This window comes from Athene cunicularia, assembly GCF_003259725.1.
Source record: "Athene cunicularia isolate RWA chromosome 1 unlocalized genomic scaffold, athCun1 chr1_part1, whole genome shotgun sequence".
Taxonomy (NCBI): Eukaryota; Metazoa; Chordata; class Aves; order Strigiformes; family Strigidae; genus Athene; species Athene cunicularia.
The window spans coordinates 7029291-7048284 of record NW_020799091.1 but is presented as its reverse complement, the minus strand read 5'-3'; the positions used below and the strand labels follow the sequence as shown (position 1 = coordinate 7048284).

Sequence of the window (18994 nt, the reverse complement as noted above, 5' to 3'; positions counted from 1 at the left end):
TGGGAAACAGTAATGAGTTCCCTACTAAATTCAGTATAGAGCTGTACCCCTGCAGTCTGGAGTCACAGAGCAGGGCTTGAGGAGCTTTGAGATCTTCCTATGGATTAATGAATAAAATCCTGAAGACATTTGACTTATGAGTTTTATTTATTGAGGTAATCCTCCCATAACATGTGGGAACAGCATGGCTTTGCTTCTTCTTGCCTGTGACCCTGTCACATCTTGACCATCACGTGCCCATCAGGAATGTCCTCATCAGGAAAGCATTTACTTCTGTGAGATAAACCATGCAGGATCATGTCCCTGGTCGATAAGTATTCTGGCACAGGGTCTTCATTATGTTCTAGTTCTGCTCACTCAAGCTGGTGTAAATCAAAAGTCACTGGTGTAAGACAAGGTAAAGATGAGAAGAATAATGGAAATTTGTCACTCTAATCCAGTGAAAGGAAGTTACTCACACAAAGCAAAACAGCTACTGGTAAAACCTCATTAATAGTAGGGACAATTTATGTTGTAATTGAATTAGTGGACCTCATTAAAGATTGTTCTGTAGGAACTGAAAAAACATGAAGTTGAGTTGCTTAATTATCTTTGTCTTGGAGGATTTTTAGTGTTCCCAGGCTCTGTGGGAGAGGAAGGAGCAACAATATGAAAGGATTAGAAATCCATGATTATATCACTTTGTAACAAAGGGGATGGCCAAGAATGTGGGATTTTTCATCTAGTGACTTTGAACCCAGAAAGAGTCATAGATGCGATGAGGAGAGTTCGTAAATCATGGTTGACAAAAGGTTTTCCCAGCGATAACTGCTGAGAAGGCACAGTGGGGAATCTTTCCAGGTTTCAGAGATGACACGTTGAGTGATGTCTTCCACATACCCCAAAGCACCACAGATTTGGGGATTTTCCAAGCTTAAGAGAACACACACATACAAATTAAAGGTAATTAGAAGCTACAAGACATTTAAAATGAGGAAATAAAGGATTGCCCCTCCTATGTACCTCCTTCCCTCTTTTTATACAAAAATTATTTTCAATACAGCTTTTCCGTGGTGGGATACTGTGCAGGACAGGGTCTGTGGCAGTCTATCCACACCAGCACAAGAAGCCTGAGTAACTAAGAAGGAGCACTGTGAAGAGGGTTATCAAGTCAGCCGGAGCCAAGGACGCCACTGTAGGATCTGACCTTTGTAGAAAAATCTTTCACAGTGTAGAAAACTGGTGTTTTCTCCTATTGCTCTCTGCTTCCTAGCCCCTGTGTGCAGTCCTAGTGAGGATTAGTTTAGCTTCTGGCACTCACCCCTTACGGGAGAAACTTTTGCTTGCAGATAGTCAAAGTACATCCTGGCCATAAAATTGGACAGGTGCTATTATCTATGGAAAACACATTACAGGACAAATCTGTACAGAATGAGCTTATTAAGTCCCCTGACTATTAGGACTCCACTAGCATGGCTGTTAATACACTAATTATAAAGGAGAAGCGGATGAGGTGCTCCTGACCTTGCAGCCTGCGGCGGTGATCCCTGTGTGTCTGCATTTCCCCCGTGTCCCCTTCCAACACTCTGCTTTTAGCAGCCTAGGAACTTCCCTATTCCAGGGACTGTTGCCAAAGGGTCTCGAGATGTTCACTGATCCTTGTTTACTCAGCCCAGAGGCTGCCAGGCCAGCTTTCAGTTGCACGAACTGGGAATTGTGCTCCCAGAAGGCAGGCTGAGAACCACAACTTGAGTCCTGGTGTGATGGAGGGCCATGGCCTGAGACTGTAGGTACTGCATAAAGCCCTTGGTCTGGCCATGCAAGCTGCCCCAGGGATATGAAAAGATGCAATAAGCCAAGACTTTGCTCCAAAAAGATGATGAACAGCTGGAGGTGGTCTGAGCTGCAGCAGACTCTGCATGTTCTGCACTAGGTAAGGCCTAATTCGGCCCTTGACTAAGCCCCCACTGTCTTAATGACAGTTTCCTGATACCCTAGGAACTACCGTTCTGTGTCTTTGTTCCCACCTACAAAAGTATGATCTATAATGAGTAAATTATAAGGCTAAGCCATGCTTGCGTCCCTCCTGCTTGTATTCATCCCCGAGTGAAACACCACCTTCTCACTGCTGGAGACTGCAGGTGGTGATAAAGCTAATCAATATCTGTGAATTGGCTTCACCCTTCAGTTTCTGAAATAAGTGGCTTTTATGGGCTTGAGCTGCAAAGAGGGAGCTGCCACATAACAGACTTGGTGCTGTCAAATACGAAAACAGAAGCATTTGGGGTTCTTTGCAGCAAGCCTTTTTCAGCACAAACCCCCTTGCTTAGCCCCTACGTAGCATGAAGCCTTGTGGGCAGCTGATATTTTTGCCTTTGTTTTTGGGTAGTGACATAGCATCTGCCCTCTCCATGACAACTCATTTCCCACACATTTAAGAATGAATCGGAGCACCTGGCTTTAGCTCTGCAGGGCTGTGGCTCACCATCTAATCATTAGACCTTTCAAGACCAGAAAAAGAGTGGTACAATATGGCTTTCAGGGAGTCTTAAAAAAAAAATAAATCCAACCCTAAAAGCTTTAATCTTAAACATAGCAATACCTCAGTGAATTCCAGCTTTTGATCTGGGGCAGAACGTGTTTCCAAATTCATTTCACGCTGAGCTGTTTCAGTGAATATAACCCCTTCGCCCAGGGGTCCTACTCCTAGACCTTCTGAGAAACTTCAGAAAGCAGCCTTCAAAGTTAGGGCAGGCAATTTCTGCTCCGCTCCCAACACCGCTGTATGGTGGACCAGCTCTGTACTTAAAAGTGTTTTGAAGATTTAACTGGTTGTGAAGGCAGCGACTTCCTCATCACACATGGTTGCAATTGCTCCAGTATGAAGCTGTTTATACCGGTATAGCTCATTCAGATGCAATAAATGCAAAAGGGCGGTGAGCTAGAGATGTTATATATTATCATGACCATGCTTACCCTTAGACTGTTCACAGCACAACTGTGGTTGTATTTAAACAGTTTAATCTGCTTTTGCAATCTGAAAACATGCATTTATGCACATAGATCTCCAAATTGCTTAAAACTCAAGTTCAGAGTCTTGCATTTGCTGTGTCTTGGAATAGTGAGTTGGTGCTGGAGACCGAACTCCTGGCACTATGCAGACCTAAAAACTAGCCAGAAATTAAACGTCGAGCAGAGCTGTGCCTGAGGTGTGCTCGAGTGTCCCTCCCCGCCCAGGTTACGCAGACAAACCACTCTACAGCCCCCCACTCCCTTTTGACCCCGTTCAGTCTTATTACATTAATTCTCAGTACCACTTCAAGAGGTTTCCCAGCACACTCCTGAACACTTTGCAGTGCCCCCAAAAAGGAGAAAAAAGCCCCAGTGGGTCTGAAGGGTAAGTGCTCAAATACAAATGCTTCACCTTCATGGCAGCTGTAATTCCATCGCAGCTCTCACGCTGCCCCTGGGTAAAGAGATGCTGGATGCTCCTGACCACGCTGGGGTTTTGGAGGTGTCATCCAGGCAGGGCCCAGCCCACTGGAAAAACAAAAAAGGAGTTACCAGTGGCCATGCAGACTGCTGTTTCTGTAAGGTGTCGTGGTATTACTTTGAATAGAAATGAGCTGAAATACAGAAATTCTTTCTTGTATTGGGTGAGTGATCATTTGATGAAATGTTGAAAGTTTTCACTATTTAATGCATGAAAAATAATTGAAATGCCTTTTTTTTTTTTCTATTGAAAAAATACTGCAAGAAGCTTTTTAGTGGTTGGGGCAGCAATGCCTAGGATACGGTGTTTCTGCCTTTTCTGTCTTTTAGGAGAGTAACCACCATTGGTTTACTTTTATTGCCAAGCTTTGTTTCTGTTCCAGGGGATGAGCAGGGGTCAGGTCTGTGACCCTGATCAGCCAGCCTGTGATGTGACTTTCTCTAGACAAGCAAGTGGAGTATTTACTGCCAAATATATCTGTCTCCCACTATCTTATCCTCTATGTTCAAAGGTCACAGATAGGAAATGGTTTGAAATTGTATCTTTTTTTTTCCATTCACTGAAGATAAACTTTGACATTCACAGTAGCTGTATTTTCCCTGCCGTGATGCAATATTGTGAGTGTAAAGCCAAATACTGACATAGAGCTCATGTCCAGTGTTGATCTTAGTCTAGTTATTCTGAAGTCTCCAATTTGGAGAATACAGATGGTTGTAAGTTTTCTGATGAGAATTTTTTGGGTTTTTTTTTTAAATTCAGAAATGATGAGTCACAAAAATTCAAACATTTTCTTGTGGGAACGTACCAGTTCTGCTATGAAACTCATGTGGGGGAAGGCTTCTCAGATCTAGGAAGGAAATTTGGTTCGGAGATGTCAGGCACTTCAGCAGAACCAGCCATGTCCTGGATACAACATTCAACAACAACCACAGAGACCTTGGTGCTGTTTCTGGGTTTGACAGCAAAATCTTGACCTTCTGCTTCCCAGGCAACTGCTGATTCCTCATCTGCTGGCTGGAAGAGGAATGATTTCTCTCTGCCATTTTCTTACATCAAAGATTTTGCAAATACTTGGCTCTATCCTGATACAGCACAGAAAAAAAAAAAACTATGAAAATGGGGGACTTGTGAGATAAAGATTAATTTCTTCTCAGATATCCTGGAGGCTGAATATCTTTCCTGAAATATATGAAGTTGTTGGTTTTTTTTAAATTTGTGCTAGTGCATAATTTACTAATAAAAGTGTTGCACTATGTACAAAGCATGGATCTGGCAAACAGGAGAATACATTTCAGTCCTTTCCTCTGTTCTAAGCTACTTGGCATCATTTGTAGTTTAACAAACGTTTTCATCAGCACCTGCACCACTTACAAGTGAGCGGCTCTTCCAGGGGTCCATTCCCACAGCTGTAGGTCCCCAGTGGCTGTGCCCAGGTTTGCCAACATCTGGTGTATCATCAGCCAGGGGAGCTGCTCTGACCTCAAATGACCTGGTTATTTTTAATCCAGGTACTTCCTCTAGCTGATTAACCGTGTGACTGCACACATGCTTCTGCTGGCACAACCAGTGGGATGGCACAGGGACAGGAACAAGCAACAGGAGGTGAGGGAAGGCTGCCAAAACCAAGTTCATCGAGATATGCCCTCAGTTTTTCTGTGCGACAAAAATAACAGTTATTTGTCATAGAGAAACACTAAATTAATGGAAGAAGAGAGCAGTTTAACAGTTATGCAGTCATAAAGCTGTTCATTAAGGTTTTTTCAAGCATTGTCTGTGTGCTTGAGTAGATGTAGTCCAATAATTATTGATTTTTAATATTTTACTGCCAGTGTTCATGAAGATATGAATCGGTTGGTTAGTTATGGGTGAAGTTTTCATTAGGGTTTAAGCTCCTTAGATACTTCTGAAAATGTTTCCTTCTGTCCTGCTGTCTAATCTGCTATCAGCATAGCAGAAATCCCATTAATTAAGGACTAAGACGTTTTCTAATCTTCTTCCCAGACTGCAGAATGCATTTACCATTGCTCTTTATCGGGCTGAGTCCAGCACAGGGCCCTACTGGTTGTGTGGAGCATCAACCCCTGCATGCATGGGAGCACGCTCAGGATTCTGCCTAGGAAGGATGAAATTGTCCTGTAAGAGTGAGTTTATCTCACACAATCTGGCATTCCAGCTTCAGCTGTCAGCCAGTGTCAGCTACTTAGTAAGACTTGTGGCACTATATGTGCTCCTTGAATAAAAAAAAAAAAGGGACTAGAACTAAGAAAGCATCTTACATGTCATGTCTGTCTTCTGTGCTGCTAATATGCCATTAATATACTTTGTTGGAAAACTAGAAGGTAACTGAGGCTGATAAGTTGGGTACGTTAGGATGAGTTGATGAGTTGGGTATACTATTCAGTATGCAAATCTAAATCTTTGCTAACTGGAGGTTAGGAAATGTGATACCAGCTACCAGAAGGGCCAGAAGGAAGACTGGGGGAACTACAGGCCTGTCAGTCTGACCTTGGTGCCAGGGAAGGTCATAACCTTCAGATCATCTTGAGTGCCATCACGCGGCACGCACAGGACAACCAGGTGATCCGGCCCAGTCAGCATGGTTTTATGAAAGGCAGGTCCTGCTTGACAAACCTGATCTCCTTGTATGACAAGGTGAGCTGCTTAGTGCACATGGGAAAGGCTGTCCATGTTGTCTACCTAGACTTCAGTAAAGCCTTTCACACCATTTCCCACAGCATTCTCCATTGGCTGCTCTTGCCTTGGACAGGTGTACTCTTTGCTGGGTAAAAATCTGGCTGGATGGCCGGGCCCAAAGAGTTGTGTGAATGGAGTTCAGTCCAGTTGGCAGCCGATCACAAGTGTTCCCCACGGCTCAGTACTGGGGCCAGTTCTGTTTAATATCTTTATCAATGATCTGGACAAGGGTCCAACTGTATGAGGTTCAACAGGGCTCAGTGCCAGATCCTGCATTTGGGTGCAACAACCGCACGCAACTCTACAGGCTTCAGGAAAAGTGACTGGAAAGGTGCCTGGCAGAAAAGGACCTGGAGGCGTTGGTCAACAGCCGGCTGAACAGGAGCCAGCAGTGTGCCCAGGGGGCCAAGAAGGCCAATGGCATCCTGGCTTGTGTCAGCACTAGTGTGGCCAGCAGGGACAGGGAAGAGATCTGACCCCTGTACTCGGCACTGGTGAGGCCGCCCCTCGATTCCTGGGTTCAGTTTTGGGTCCCTCACTACAAGAACGACATTGAGGTGCTGGAGCATGTCCAGAGAAGAGCAATGAGGCTGGTGAAGGGTCTAGAGCACAAGTCTTATGAGGAGTGGCTGAGGGAACTGGGGTCGTTTAGCCTCGAGAAAAGGAGGCTGAGGGGAGACCTTATTGCTGTCTACAACTTCCTGAAAGGAGGTTGTAGTGAGGTGGGAGTCAGTCTCTTTTCCCAAGTAACTTGTGCTCTAGACCCCACTGCCAGGGGAGATTTAGATTGGATAGTAGGAAAAAATTCTTCACCGGAAGGGTTGTCAAGCATTGGAACAGGCTGCCCAGGGCAGTGGCTGAGTCACCATCCCTGGGGGTATTTAAAAGACGTGTAGATGTGGTGCTTAGGGATACGGTTTAGTGGTGGACTTGGCAGTGTTAGGTTTATGGTTGGACTCTAAGAGCTTTTCCATCCTAAATGATTTATGATTCTAAACCTGTTATGTGATTTGTAAAGGATTGTCGGATCTGGGCTTTCAGGAAGGCCATTGAAACTAGTAGGCATGAGTTAAGTAATATAAAAAGAGCATAAAGTGAAAGAAACCCTAAAAATATGTACACTGTGAAGTTGTATGCACTATAGAGACCAACCAAATTCAAATGGCAAAAAGAGTGTGAATAATCAAAGCCCTGCTGGCACTGGGACTGCTAATCCAGAAGCTGCAGGGGTGGGTGGTCTGGCCTCCAGGCCCTCAGGGGCTGCATGGTGTTGCTTGCTTTCTTCTTGGCTATCCTATCTGGTGGTGCATACCCTGCATTTGAATGTGCCTTCCTCTTTTCTTCACAGGGAATGGCTTTTACACTTGAAGAGAGGCTGCAGCTGGGAATTCATGGCCTCCTTCCTCCTTGCTTCTTGAGCCAAGATGTTCAGGTCCTCCGTGTGATGAAAAACTACGAGAACAAATCTAATGATCTAGACAAGTATGTCAAAACCATTTCCTTCTCCCTTCCCCTTTAAATTTCAATTCTTTAGAGCCCCCAGGAAGACTTGAGGATCCTACTTCAAGGCACACAGCTTTTCCTCAGAGTCACTTTTCTCCAGCTGTCCATACTTTCCATCACCAGGAGTGTCTTTTTTGGCCTGCCCACCTTCACCTCAGTTACCTGCCATCCCAAATTAACACGGGTACTACTTTTTTCTTCCACCACATTGCTGGAGAGCTCTGGTATTAGCCTAGAAATTCACTATACTTTGGGTACAAATGCACAATGAAAATGCAGTCCCAGCCCCAGAGCACTGGAGGTAGAGTGAAAAAATGTTCTGCATGTACCTATCTGTACACTCATCAATACATTCACTAAAATACTGGATGGAAGAACAGGAAGAACCTGCCAAGTGTTAGGGGAAAAAAAAAAAAAAAAAAAGAAAAAAAAAGCCAGAAGCAATGATATGTATTGACTAATCTTTCTGTTCCTGAGCTTCCATTGCGTCCAGTATTGTTCATCAGGGTTACTGAGGGAAGATGGTGCTTGACTCCCATTGTGACAGACAATAGGGTTTACATCTCCATCTGTCTCAGCTGCCATTAATCTAGGGATGGAGGCAGCAGGACTCTTCCCCTGTAGAGCAGTTGCATTGGCTTTTCTGTGTCACAAATGCCTCCATTGATCTTGCAAATCATATATTGTTGTCGGTGTGTGATGTCTTTTTGAAGCCATGCTGCAAGATTGGGTGCTGAACACAAAAGGGAGTTTGTCAGCACGTTCATGCAAGTTTCTCAGACAGAAATTCATTTGCAATTTCTCTTGAGTTTACTGAGTCCTTTGTTCTTCTGGCTTCAATTTGAGTCAGTCTTAGTCAATGAAGGATTTTCAAACAAGAAAAATCTTTGGTGAAATGTAACGTATTCTAAGTCATTAAGTGGCCACATAAACCCAGTGGACCTAAGTCTAGACAACAGTAAGAATACAAAGTTGATTTAACATTTTCATTTTCTAAATCAATAGTTCTGTCTTTTTTTTTTTTTTTCAAAGATGGGATTTAGCTATCGTTCTGTGTTTCATGATTAAGTAATTGAGAATACAGGATAATGTAGAGAGAGATTTTGAGGAAATATTTCAGGAAAGACAGTGCTTTGACATGTGCATATTAACATTTGCATATATGCATATTTCATCTTACTAGATTGCATGATAAATTTTGACAATAAAGATAATTTTCCACTCAGTCCCAGGTAGTCCTAAAGTCTACTTTTGACCTTTTCCATTGCATTTGTTTTTAATGCACATTCCAAAATTCTGAGGCTATGCATCAGCCTGACTTCCAGCCCTACTGAGTGTTTGTGAGCTGTGGGTGAGGATGGTGGAGCTGGTCACACCCTCTGGGAAATTTTGCTCCAAGTATCTGCTCGTGATGTAGCACTGAGGAGTGCTGAATGTAGCACTGGGGCAATTGAATACATACTGAGTGAACCTGCTACAGCTTTTTATGAAACAGACAACAACCAAAGATACTGATATATATCTATTTTATTTTACTTTTAAGGTATATTGTTCTTATGACATTACAAGACAGGAATGAGAAGCTTTTTTACCGAGTGCTGACATCTGACATTGAGAGATTCATGCCCATCGTTTACACCCCAACAGTTGGCCTGGCTTGTCAGCAGTACGGTTTGGCTTTCAGGAGACCGCGGTGAGTGAAGAGACTGTTCTTGCCCCTTTTTTTTTTTTTTTAATTTCATGTGAATATTTCTTTTGTATCGACAGTCCATCTTTATGTGGGTGGCCCAAAACATCTAAAACTCGATCCCTCATCAAAAGATGGACCAGCAAGCAGCTTTGTGTGTGTACATTTGATGATGAGCTGGGGAGTCGAGAATAGCTCTGCCTTCTTCCTATAAACAGCAAACAGAGTGGTTTTGTTCTCAAACAGTACTGTACAGTCTGTGCAGCTTTAGCTCCAAACAGCTCTCTCAACTTATGGCTGCACCCCTCCCCATCTGCTGTCTCCAGAGCACTGAGTGCCTTCTGCAGCGCTGGTGTTTGAGTAACTGTTGGATTTTGGATACGTTGTGCTGATTCTGAACTTTTGTATGCACTTCCACAAACCACTCCACAAGAATCATTTTCACAGGAGGCGGTGCTCTGCATCAGTGCCTTTCTCACTGCTCAGAACAGTTACTGTGTAAATTCATGCAGCTTTAAACAGTCTATACCATCTTAGAAGGCCCTGTTCTGCATAATTCTTTTTCATAACTAGCGTTTAGATAAAGCCCTCATTAGCATTCTGAAATACATTTTACTCCCAGCCTGAAAATTCAATGTTAAAGTTTGGTTTTCTTTGCAAAGTTTTAAATTTTTTTTTGTCCTTGAAATGTGCATTTCAGCTTTCGCTATAGAAATATGCAAAGCAAAGGAATAGTAGCATTTTAAAAGCATTTCACAAGCATAAGGTTTAATTGCAGTTTCATTTGAGAGCACTGTGCTAGGTGGGGAAACTGAGGCAAGGTTCTACTAACGGACTCAAGGTCACAGGGGCACCCTGAGGCAGATCTCGAATACGTAAGGGCTGCGTAGACAGATAATGAATAACGTATTTTGGATAAGATTATCTTGGTAAACATGCTTGCATCCTGCTTGTCATCAAACCTTCTAGGAAAGCCACTGTATTCCTTCACTGCACCAGGTAATTGTGATCTGTTCCCTAATACCCAACTTGTGGATCTGCTGGGCTGTGGTGGAGTCATTCATCTAGTCAAGCCTTGATCATATCCCTTCCTCCTCAGTGTGTTTGAGGAAACCAGAAAAGGAATGGCTCTTTGTACGGTGGGAGGAAACGTAACGTCTTCTGGGAAGGAGTAAAAGGTAGCAGAGATAAGAGAGGCCAGCCTGTCTCCAGGTGTTGAGCTGTGAGCACTGTCAGGCAGGGAGGAGCACACTGCTCTTTCTCAGCTAATCAAAATTCACAGCAGCAATTCCTGCTGTAAAACCACTGTATCTTTGCCTTCAGACTGCCTTTACCTTGTGAGAAGTTAAAACAGTATTTGGGAGCTTTGCTTCTTTTCTTTCCATCCCTGGTGTTACGCTCAGGAAGGCAGGGGTGTCTTTCCATATACTGGACTTTATCTGCAGTTGTTGCTGAGAATTCCCCTTCCTGTAACTCACTTCTTTCTCGTGTTTTAACCCCACAGTATTTTACCAATGCGGTAAGAACATCTGTTCTCGTAGTCTGACAGTTTTGCTGCTGAACTTGGGCTTAGAGCTGTTCTGGATTTCAGCCCGTGGCTTCTGCAGGAAAGGGCAAACTTATGCCCTTAGTACACTGAAATTCCTATGGCAGGGAGTTTGTTTCCCTGAAGATGTAGAGTGAATTTCAGCCTAGCCTCAGATTTGGTTTTAATCAAGGTTGTTTTAGCAAAAGAGTGTTTTTGTTGCAAAAACAAGAGAGCTATTCTATCATGTAAAATAATGAAATTAAAATGAGAAGCATTCAGATGTGCTTTTTGTCAGTCTGACTCTTACTGTCTTGCAGTATATATTTTCTCTCCTGGAGCATATTATGTACATCAGGAGCTGGCCTGCAAGACACTTAGTTCAGGGTTGGATGTCAACACTTTCTGTTAAAATCACAGGGACCTGCAGATTTGGGGAGCTGAGGAGTTAAGATCTAAGTTTGAATTTCTAGCTCTTCCCGTATTTGTTATCCTTAGATGCACTGGCAGTCTGAAAAGCTGATTCTTCTAACCTCATTTTTGTATTGGAAGGTTTTTAAAACAAAATGACACCCATGTAAATATATTTCACTGATGTTTTAGGGAGAGCATAGCACCTAGAACTGGAGAGGATGTCCAAGCCATTCAGTTTTGCTCTGTTGCCACAGGAAGCCTTATCATATATTCCCCTTCATTAACTGATGATGTTTTGGTTTAAATCTGCAATAAAGCTGCCCTACACAGCCCATTCCAGTACTTTAGGAAGTAGTTTCCAGTATGTAACCTAAATGTTCTTCATCAATGTCATCCTCTCTACAGTAGCCTTTTCACTGTAGAAGGCTGGTGGTTTTCTTGCCTGTAGTTCATGCTGTTCTGTCCAGGTTGTCCCACTCTGAAGTCTCCTGTTTGGGTACATTTCTCCTGAAATGCACCACAGAAGAGTGAACACTTCTTCACCACAGAGAACTGGCAACATCGAGGATACTGGGGCAGTTAGGTTTTGGCTTTTGCTAACAGCTCCCAGCGTGCCCTCACCTTTTTTGGCATTATCTGAGTAGTCTGGTCACTGTCATTCATTTTGTCATCTCCTTGTGAATCTTTTCTTTGACACAATTACCCCAGCAGGTATGTGACAATCTCTAATTGTGCTTAGCATTTCTCCTCACTACACGTCCTGCTGTGAACTCTGTCCTGTTGGTTTTGGGTCATCTCTCCAGTGAATCAAAGTCTTTCTGAACCTGTTCTCTGGAGTGCTGCACCCCCCTGCCCGACTCCTTGGATGACAGGGAGCTGGTTTGGGTGTTTGCTGCAGCAATTATGTTTTCATCCCAACTGTCACGTTTAATGCTGTCGGATCAGGCAGGAGAAATGAGATAGCTCAGTTTTAAAACACCATGTGGTGCTCCAGCATGGATGGACATGCACGTACAGCACAGCTTATGGTGAGGAGGGAAGTTTACAGAATATTATGCAGTCATTCTGCAGCCACCGCAGCAGCAATTAGTGACCTGCGGACACAGTAAACTTCTTCCCTGTGTTGAGGTCTTTCTCAGCCCTATTAGTGCTTCACTTTCTATTTGAAGGTTGAGCCTGGAAAGATTAAAGCACAAGTAACTTGCTTACAAAGCAACTCTTGTCCAAGAGCATCTGAAAACAGTCCTACGAGGTCCAGCAGGGGTTCTCTCATCAGAATACATTTATCAGTGTTCGCATGGCTGCAGATTTTGTTGGCCAAATACTGCTGTCATAATTGCAGGGCTCAATGCCTCTTTTACCTTTCCTGGTCTCCATATACAAACTCCTAAGTGTGGACTTTTTACCTGTACTTTTACAGGGCTGGTGTCCAGAGTTCTCCTTCCAGGTCAGGGCTCCGGCATCCTCTCTGTCAGCAGGTTTATCTGCTCCAAATGGGATCAGACATCTGCGGTTCTTCCCTTTTGAAAAGCTACCCAGCCAGCAGTCTAAAAGCACAGGCTTTCTCTGTTTACCAGTAGAAAAGAGCAACTAGGGAAAAACCCCTTGCAAACATCCAGCTCTTGGCATGCTTATCTATGATGCCCATAGTCTCCCCACTTCTGGTGGGCCAGGCAGAGCTCCTGATGCCCCAGCAAGTTCCCGTCTCTGCCTTCCTCAGTCTTTTGCTTCAGGAGTCACTTTAAATTCTTCTGGCAGGCTTTTTTTTTTTTTTTTATTCTGTTTCCTCAGTTTTTTCCCTATGTGATGAAGACTCAGGGTTTTAGAATGATTGGATGAGAGCTGGAACCATCAAATTATTAAAAACGGCATTCTGGCACTGTCTCCTAAGAGCTCTGAAGTTTTTGCTGGAAGGTGTCTATGTTGAATCATGTTTTTCCTATCTTGCTTTCCAGGCAGCTCCCTGCTGATTTACCAGTATTCATTTATTGAGAGTCATGCAATAAGCATTAAAATCTTCAGGCCAAAGTACAGAATAATTTTATATTTTGATTTTTTTTAATAAAAAAAATAAATTATTGTGTAATTTGTAAGTACAGGTTGAAGTATGAAGCAATAGCACCTCTGTCACACTTACGATTAAGGACCCTGTCAAAATCTCTCTTCTGAAATCAGACCACATTAAATAAGCACCAGAGAAGAATGACCATGTCCAAAGAGAAGTCTTCCTAGCCACAGATCCTGTCTGCAGCAGTGGCCAGTTACAGGAGGAGTGTAAGACTAGGGTAGGCAAATGTGCTGACTTCTTGGGGGCGTCTCAGGCTATGCTCCTCCTCATTTTGTGTCTCAGGGTCTTGTAGTTTTGTTGTTAAAAAATCTGCTGCTGTGCTTGGCTTCACAGTCCTGGAATGGTGGTGAGGGGACACAGATGTATGCACATTGTCAAGGCCAAAGGATATGACTAGACAGTGTCCCAAGGTGACAAGAGTTGTTTCACATTATAGATGTAATTCTAGACGATCAAGGGTGACCCAGACTTAAGGGAGATCTCTTGCAGAGTTGTACAGTTTCGGATCCTGTGGTTGCACATGCACAGCTTTGCAGTCTGTCTCCTGCAATCCATCCCTGGTTATTCAGTCCTCCTTCCCACCACCCCTGCGCTTCCACAGATGTCCATGCAGCTGTGAAATGATCTGGTTCAGGAATAAATCTGGGTAGATCCAAGTCTTTTTGGGGCCATACTAGCAGTAATCCAGATAGCCAGTTCACTGCCAGCTGCAACATGACTTGTGCTGATGTGATGAAGGGGATGTGCAGAAGCAGGAGCAAGCTGCACAAGGCATGTGGAGAGCAGGTTTGCTTATGTTCAGCAGCAGTGATAACATAATGGTAGCTTTAAGCAAAGGACAAGTGACCCTAAGTACTAAGGAACACAGGCCTTGGAAGTGTTTGCTTTTCAAAGCCCAGGGATCCTTTATCCACATTGGAATTTTGGTAGGAGGCAGGAATGAAATGGAACAGTGCAAGGGTTGCGACTTTCTGAGACACTAAAAGAGGAAGAAGGAATCTTTGTTCTTTGATCCCATTAACAGAAAGAGTCATCATTATCTTAGGAAATGATGATACTAGCCCTAAAAGCTTTCAGGCTGTGGTTGAGAGTCCTTTTTGCTTTAGAGAGAAGATATAGAGTCCTTTACGAAGAAAAGTGCATAATAGTGTCATGATCCTTTTTCCTTTCTTTTTCTTTTTCTTTTTTTTTTTCAATGTAAAAAGTGCTTAATGAATATCATGGGGGTCCTTATGCAGCACAGGACTGAACGTGCGCAGTTCTATTTAAAAGCTGGTTTTGAGCTGGTGGATCTCTTTTAATTGTGGCAGTATCTTTGGAAAGAGACTTTATACTTTTTCACAAAGAGAAAGCAGAGAGGGAGCTTATCTGAGGGCATGGAATCAGGGTTTTATTTCTTTTGTGATAGTGAGGGATACTTTATAACAGTGGCATAAGACCACAGACTCTCAAGACACTGAGTAATCATGAGCATACTGGTATTTGAAAGTTGTCAGCTGCTCCTCAAAAGCTTTTAGCATTCCCTGAGAGCAGGACTGGAACAGGTTGGTGCGTCACCATTGGAGGAAAGCTATGGAGACAGAAAAAACTTGCTTAAATTCACTCCTCTGGAGAAATAAATATCCCTGAGGACTGGCAGAACAATGCAAAACATGTTGGGGTGAAGCCTAACCATGAAAGCTAACAGGATGCAGATGGTGCAAAAATTAAGTGTGACAGAATAACGATCTGTGTCTCTGATGAAAAATGAGCAAGTGAAACATCAGTCAAACTACAGAATTGTCTTGTCAACAGATCTGGCTCTGCTGAGGCACTTTTTTTTAATGGTGTTGCTCAGTCTGAGCAGCAAGAGAGAAAGTTATCTGGCATTTCTAGACACTTCAAACCTGAACCAAATGGAAATCAGAACAAAGGTGTAAATCCCATAGACTTGTCCCTGACCATAGAATTTTCTGTGCTCCCTCTTCTTATAACACAGTGGAGACCGAAAGTGAGTGGGAAGACTGGATTTTGGATTATTGTCTGTGCTTTGAAATCCCTTTACGCAATCTCTACTTCTTGTAAAAACACTGGTTGTCATAACTTCTCTTGTTGCCACCAGCCTGGTTCAGCAGGTGAAGTCAGTGTAAGAGAAGATGGATGTGTTTAATGATCTGTGTTTAGATAGCATCACCATAGGCAGACTGGTCTTGTAACAGACTGAAGGGGGGGATCTGTGGAAAGTATAATGGAGACAGTGTGTAGCCAGGAAGCCCTGAAGAGGTTGGCAGGAGATACCAGTGGGAGACAGTCCTTGGTATGGGACCATGTTGGAACAAGGAGCAGGAGACCCTGGTTGGAGTAGGTGAAGAGGAAGCAGTTAGCTCACAGAGAGCCCAGGGCTGCTGAGAACAGCTCAGCCTGTCTGGAACCTCTGCTGAGAGACGGCAAAGTATTTCAAGGGTTCCCACTGCTTCCTCTGTGCTGACCCCACTTTTTCCGGGCAAGTCTTTTCAGCGTGCTTTACCCACATCCTTATTCCTTCTCTGTTCCCCCTTCAGTTAAGTGGTTGTCAAAATGAGGAGAGGAGCACAGGTTGGCTTCTGGGTGTACGGAGAGAGGAGCCGGTGTATCAGCATGGTCTGAGGGACCATGAAGGCTGGGGGAATAGGGTGGACAGTTTTGGTGTTGTGAGGCTATACCACAGTTACTGCATTGCAATGTGAGTGAAAAGGGGCTTAAATCCATCTTCTCATTAGAAACCAACCAGTGTTACTCTTTCCATATTTCCAGTCATCTCTCTCCCCCTTACCTTTCCTGAGCAAAATGTATGTGCAGTGGCTCTGAACAACCCAGAGAAACTTCCATGGGAATGAGGTAAACTCTGAGGCCCCCTCAAGTTAACAGCAAAGTTTCATATTAATTTATGAAGGTCAGTCTTTCTCCTGGAACTTAAGACTGTTGAAATTCCCCGATTTACCAGGGGAAGCTCAAAGGAAGAGGTGGAGTTGGCCAAAAGAAAGAAGTTGACCTGGTGAAGGAAATTCAAGAGGATGTGTTCGCCTTTAATCTGGCATAAATCTATGCTGCTGCCACAAGGAACAACCCCACCTTAAACAAAAAATGCCAAAGACAGGGAGGAGAGAGGAGAATTATTTAGAATAATGAATACCAGGATGTAAATTGGAGGGGAAATAATACCTACTATCATGAAAACCTCAGACAGCAATATACACTGGGCTGTGGGAGAGCCTCCCCTGGACAATGCATCGTGACTTGGGGATACTTTTTATGAGGAGTAATGCTTTTTTTTAACTGTTTAGTTTACGGAATAATTATATTAATAAATGACACATTTTTATTATATAATTTATATTGACTTTTATATGCCACTGCCAGGTAACTGTGAGATGCAGTCTCATGTTGCTGTGTAGTGGCTGTGTCAGAGCTAGCAAGCTAGCACCCTTCTCCTCGAATAACAGGGCATCCATTTCTGAAAAAGAAATCAATACACCGCATAAAGAGATGCTTTGCATTTGCCAAAGACTTCCCGAACAGGTCTGCACAGAGCGAGGGTTTCTGTGCTTTCATACTGTAATTCTTACCTTCCTTGAATTTTGCTGGTTTGGGTTTTGTTTCTGGAGGACTCTGTGTGGAGGTACCATTCAAACATTTCGACAAGGCAGGCTGCACACATCTTCAGTACATGATTATGGAAGATCTGCTGTAAAAGCTGCTGATATTTTCTGTATTTGCTACAATTTATGACAAAAGTTAAAAGTTTTTATTAGGTGGATTCACTAAAACACAGTATACCAGGTTAGATTTAATTTATCTGAAAGCCGATTGCTCTGGTATTGTCAAAATAATATTTCTTTTCTTTGTCAAACTTTGTCCTAATTCTGTGTTCATTCTTGGGGCTCCCTGCAGTGCACTTCAGAAGTGAAGGTGTGGGTCTTGGACAAATTTGCACAGCGCAGGAAGGAAATATAATCAGGGTAGGACTTCATTTAACTTCCCAGGGATTTTTGATCCCCCCCTTAACCACTGTACTACCATGTAAAACAAAATACATTATGTGCTTAGCAGTGAAAACAGATAAGGGCTCCTTGGTCAACATCCTTGAGCAACAGCACTGATTGCCCATCTCAACACATTTCTGTTTGCAACCAGATCTTCCAGTTACTGAAATATTGCCAGGATCCAACGTACAGGCAGGTTTAGGATTGAGCCTCCAAAAAGGCAGAGAAAAATCAGGACTGAATGGGATTTTCCTACGCTTAAAAGTTGTTTTTCAACAGAAGACAATGAACAGATGATGATCTTAAATGAAGCAAAGGATACTGAATTTGAGAAATGCCCACACTTGCCAGTTGGTGGGATCCCTGGTTGGTGGGGTTTTATGTCTCACCTCAAAGCCTGGTCTTTACCCATGAGCATCTGTAAATTTACTCATGGGCAGAAGAGTAGTTCTGAACAGCCTGTTCTCTCCCTCTCCCTCCTGCACATCAGCAAGAAGGGAGCTCTGAGTGCTGATGGTAAGCAAGAGTCAGACCCTGTGCTGCAGACCTGCTTGGCTCTTACCCAGCCCTTGGCTTCAAGGGCTCAATCCTTCTCAGAGGTCTTCTTAAACACCACTGTTGAAACACCACTGCCGAAAAGGACACTGAAAAAAATTGGTTTCTGAAGTTTTCAAGGCAGGATTTAACCACTGAATTGTGCTATGAAGTGACAGTTCTCTGGTTAAACCAGAGAATCCCATCCTGAGAATCCAGTAGGGACCAGCAGCTCATGACAAGCCAAGAACAACGTGGACCTGTTTGCCTGCTCCCTTAATCCTAGACTGTGGATAACAGAGAATCACTGGGAACCAGATACCGACCCTCTGCATTTTCACATTGCTGCATAATGACCAGTAGCAGTTACTGAGCTGATCTTCCTCCATTGACTCCCCCTTGGAGAGGAAGAAAGGACGATTTATTCTTTAGGCTGTTTCCCAATGAATCCAGGTTTCCTCCTGGTTTCTGTCCACTATCCCCTAACACTTCACATCTCTGATACCTTTTGTTCCCTTCCACATCCCTGTCATCCCTTCTCCATATCCACCTGTGCTCCACCACAGCTACCCACACCAGCTTGTGTTTCTCCCCTTCCCTCACCTCTTCTTTAGGGAGCAGCAGGCACAGCTTCGAGTGCTCCACGTCCTGTCCCCTCTGGTTAACCTATCTGTGAGTTTTTGATCCTGCCCCATAACCATTGCCTTTTTTTCATTTGATTTCCTCTACAGTCAGCTTTTTCCTCCTTTTCTCTGTCTTCTGCTTGGTCCTGCAGCCTTAGAAGGCTCTGAGGGCTGGGCTAGTGAGGGCTCAGTAGGAACTAGGTATGAAGCCACCCATGTGTCTGGCTGCAAGCTATCTTTTTGTCCAACTGTCAGAACAATTGTCAGAAAAAGGTTTGTGTTTCCCTCCCCAGAGTGGTGGAGACATGAACCCCATTATCTTTTCCCTTTAGCTCAACAGTGATTTCCATAAAAGGTTGTAGGAACAAACATCTTTGAGACCTTTGCCTTTCTGATAAATTAGCTTGAAATGAGCTAGCAGGTAAGAGAGGACAGAGTTATTGTATAAGCTCCCTTTTCGGGCGGGGATTTCA

General features: G+C 43.6%; 1 protein-coding gene across 1 annotated transcript in view; it reads left to right on the top strand.

Annotated features, from left to right (window-relative positions):
- ME3 (malic enzyme 3) overlaps positions 1-18994 on the top strand; it is a 76565-nt gene that overhangs the window by 9365 nt on the left and 48206 nt on the right. The window contains exons 2-3 of the mRNA XM_026857331.1: positions 7515-7648; positions 9213-9362. Of these exons, the coding sequence (XP_026713132.1) occupies positions 7518-7648; positions 9213-9362 (281 nt within the window). The 5' untranslated portion in view covers positions 7515-7517. The remainder of the gene's footprint in view (positions 1-7514; positions 7649-9212; positions 9363-18994) is intronic.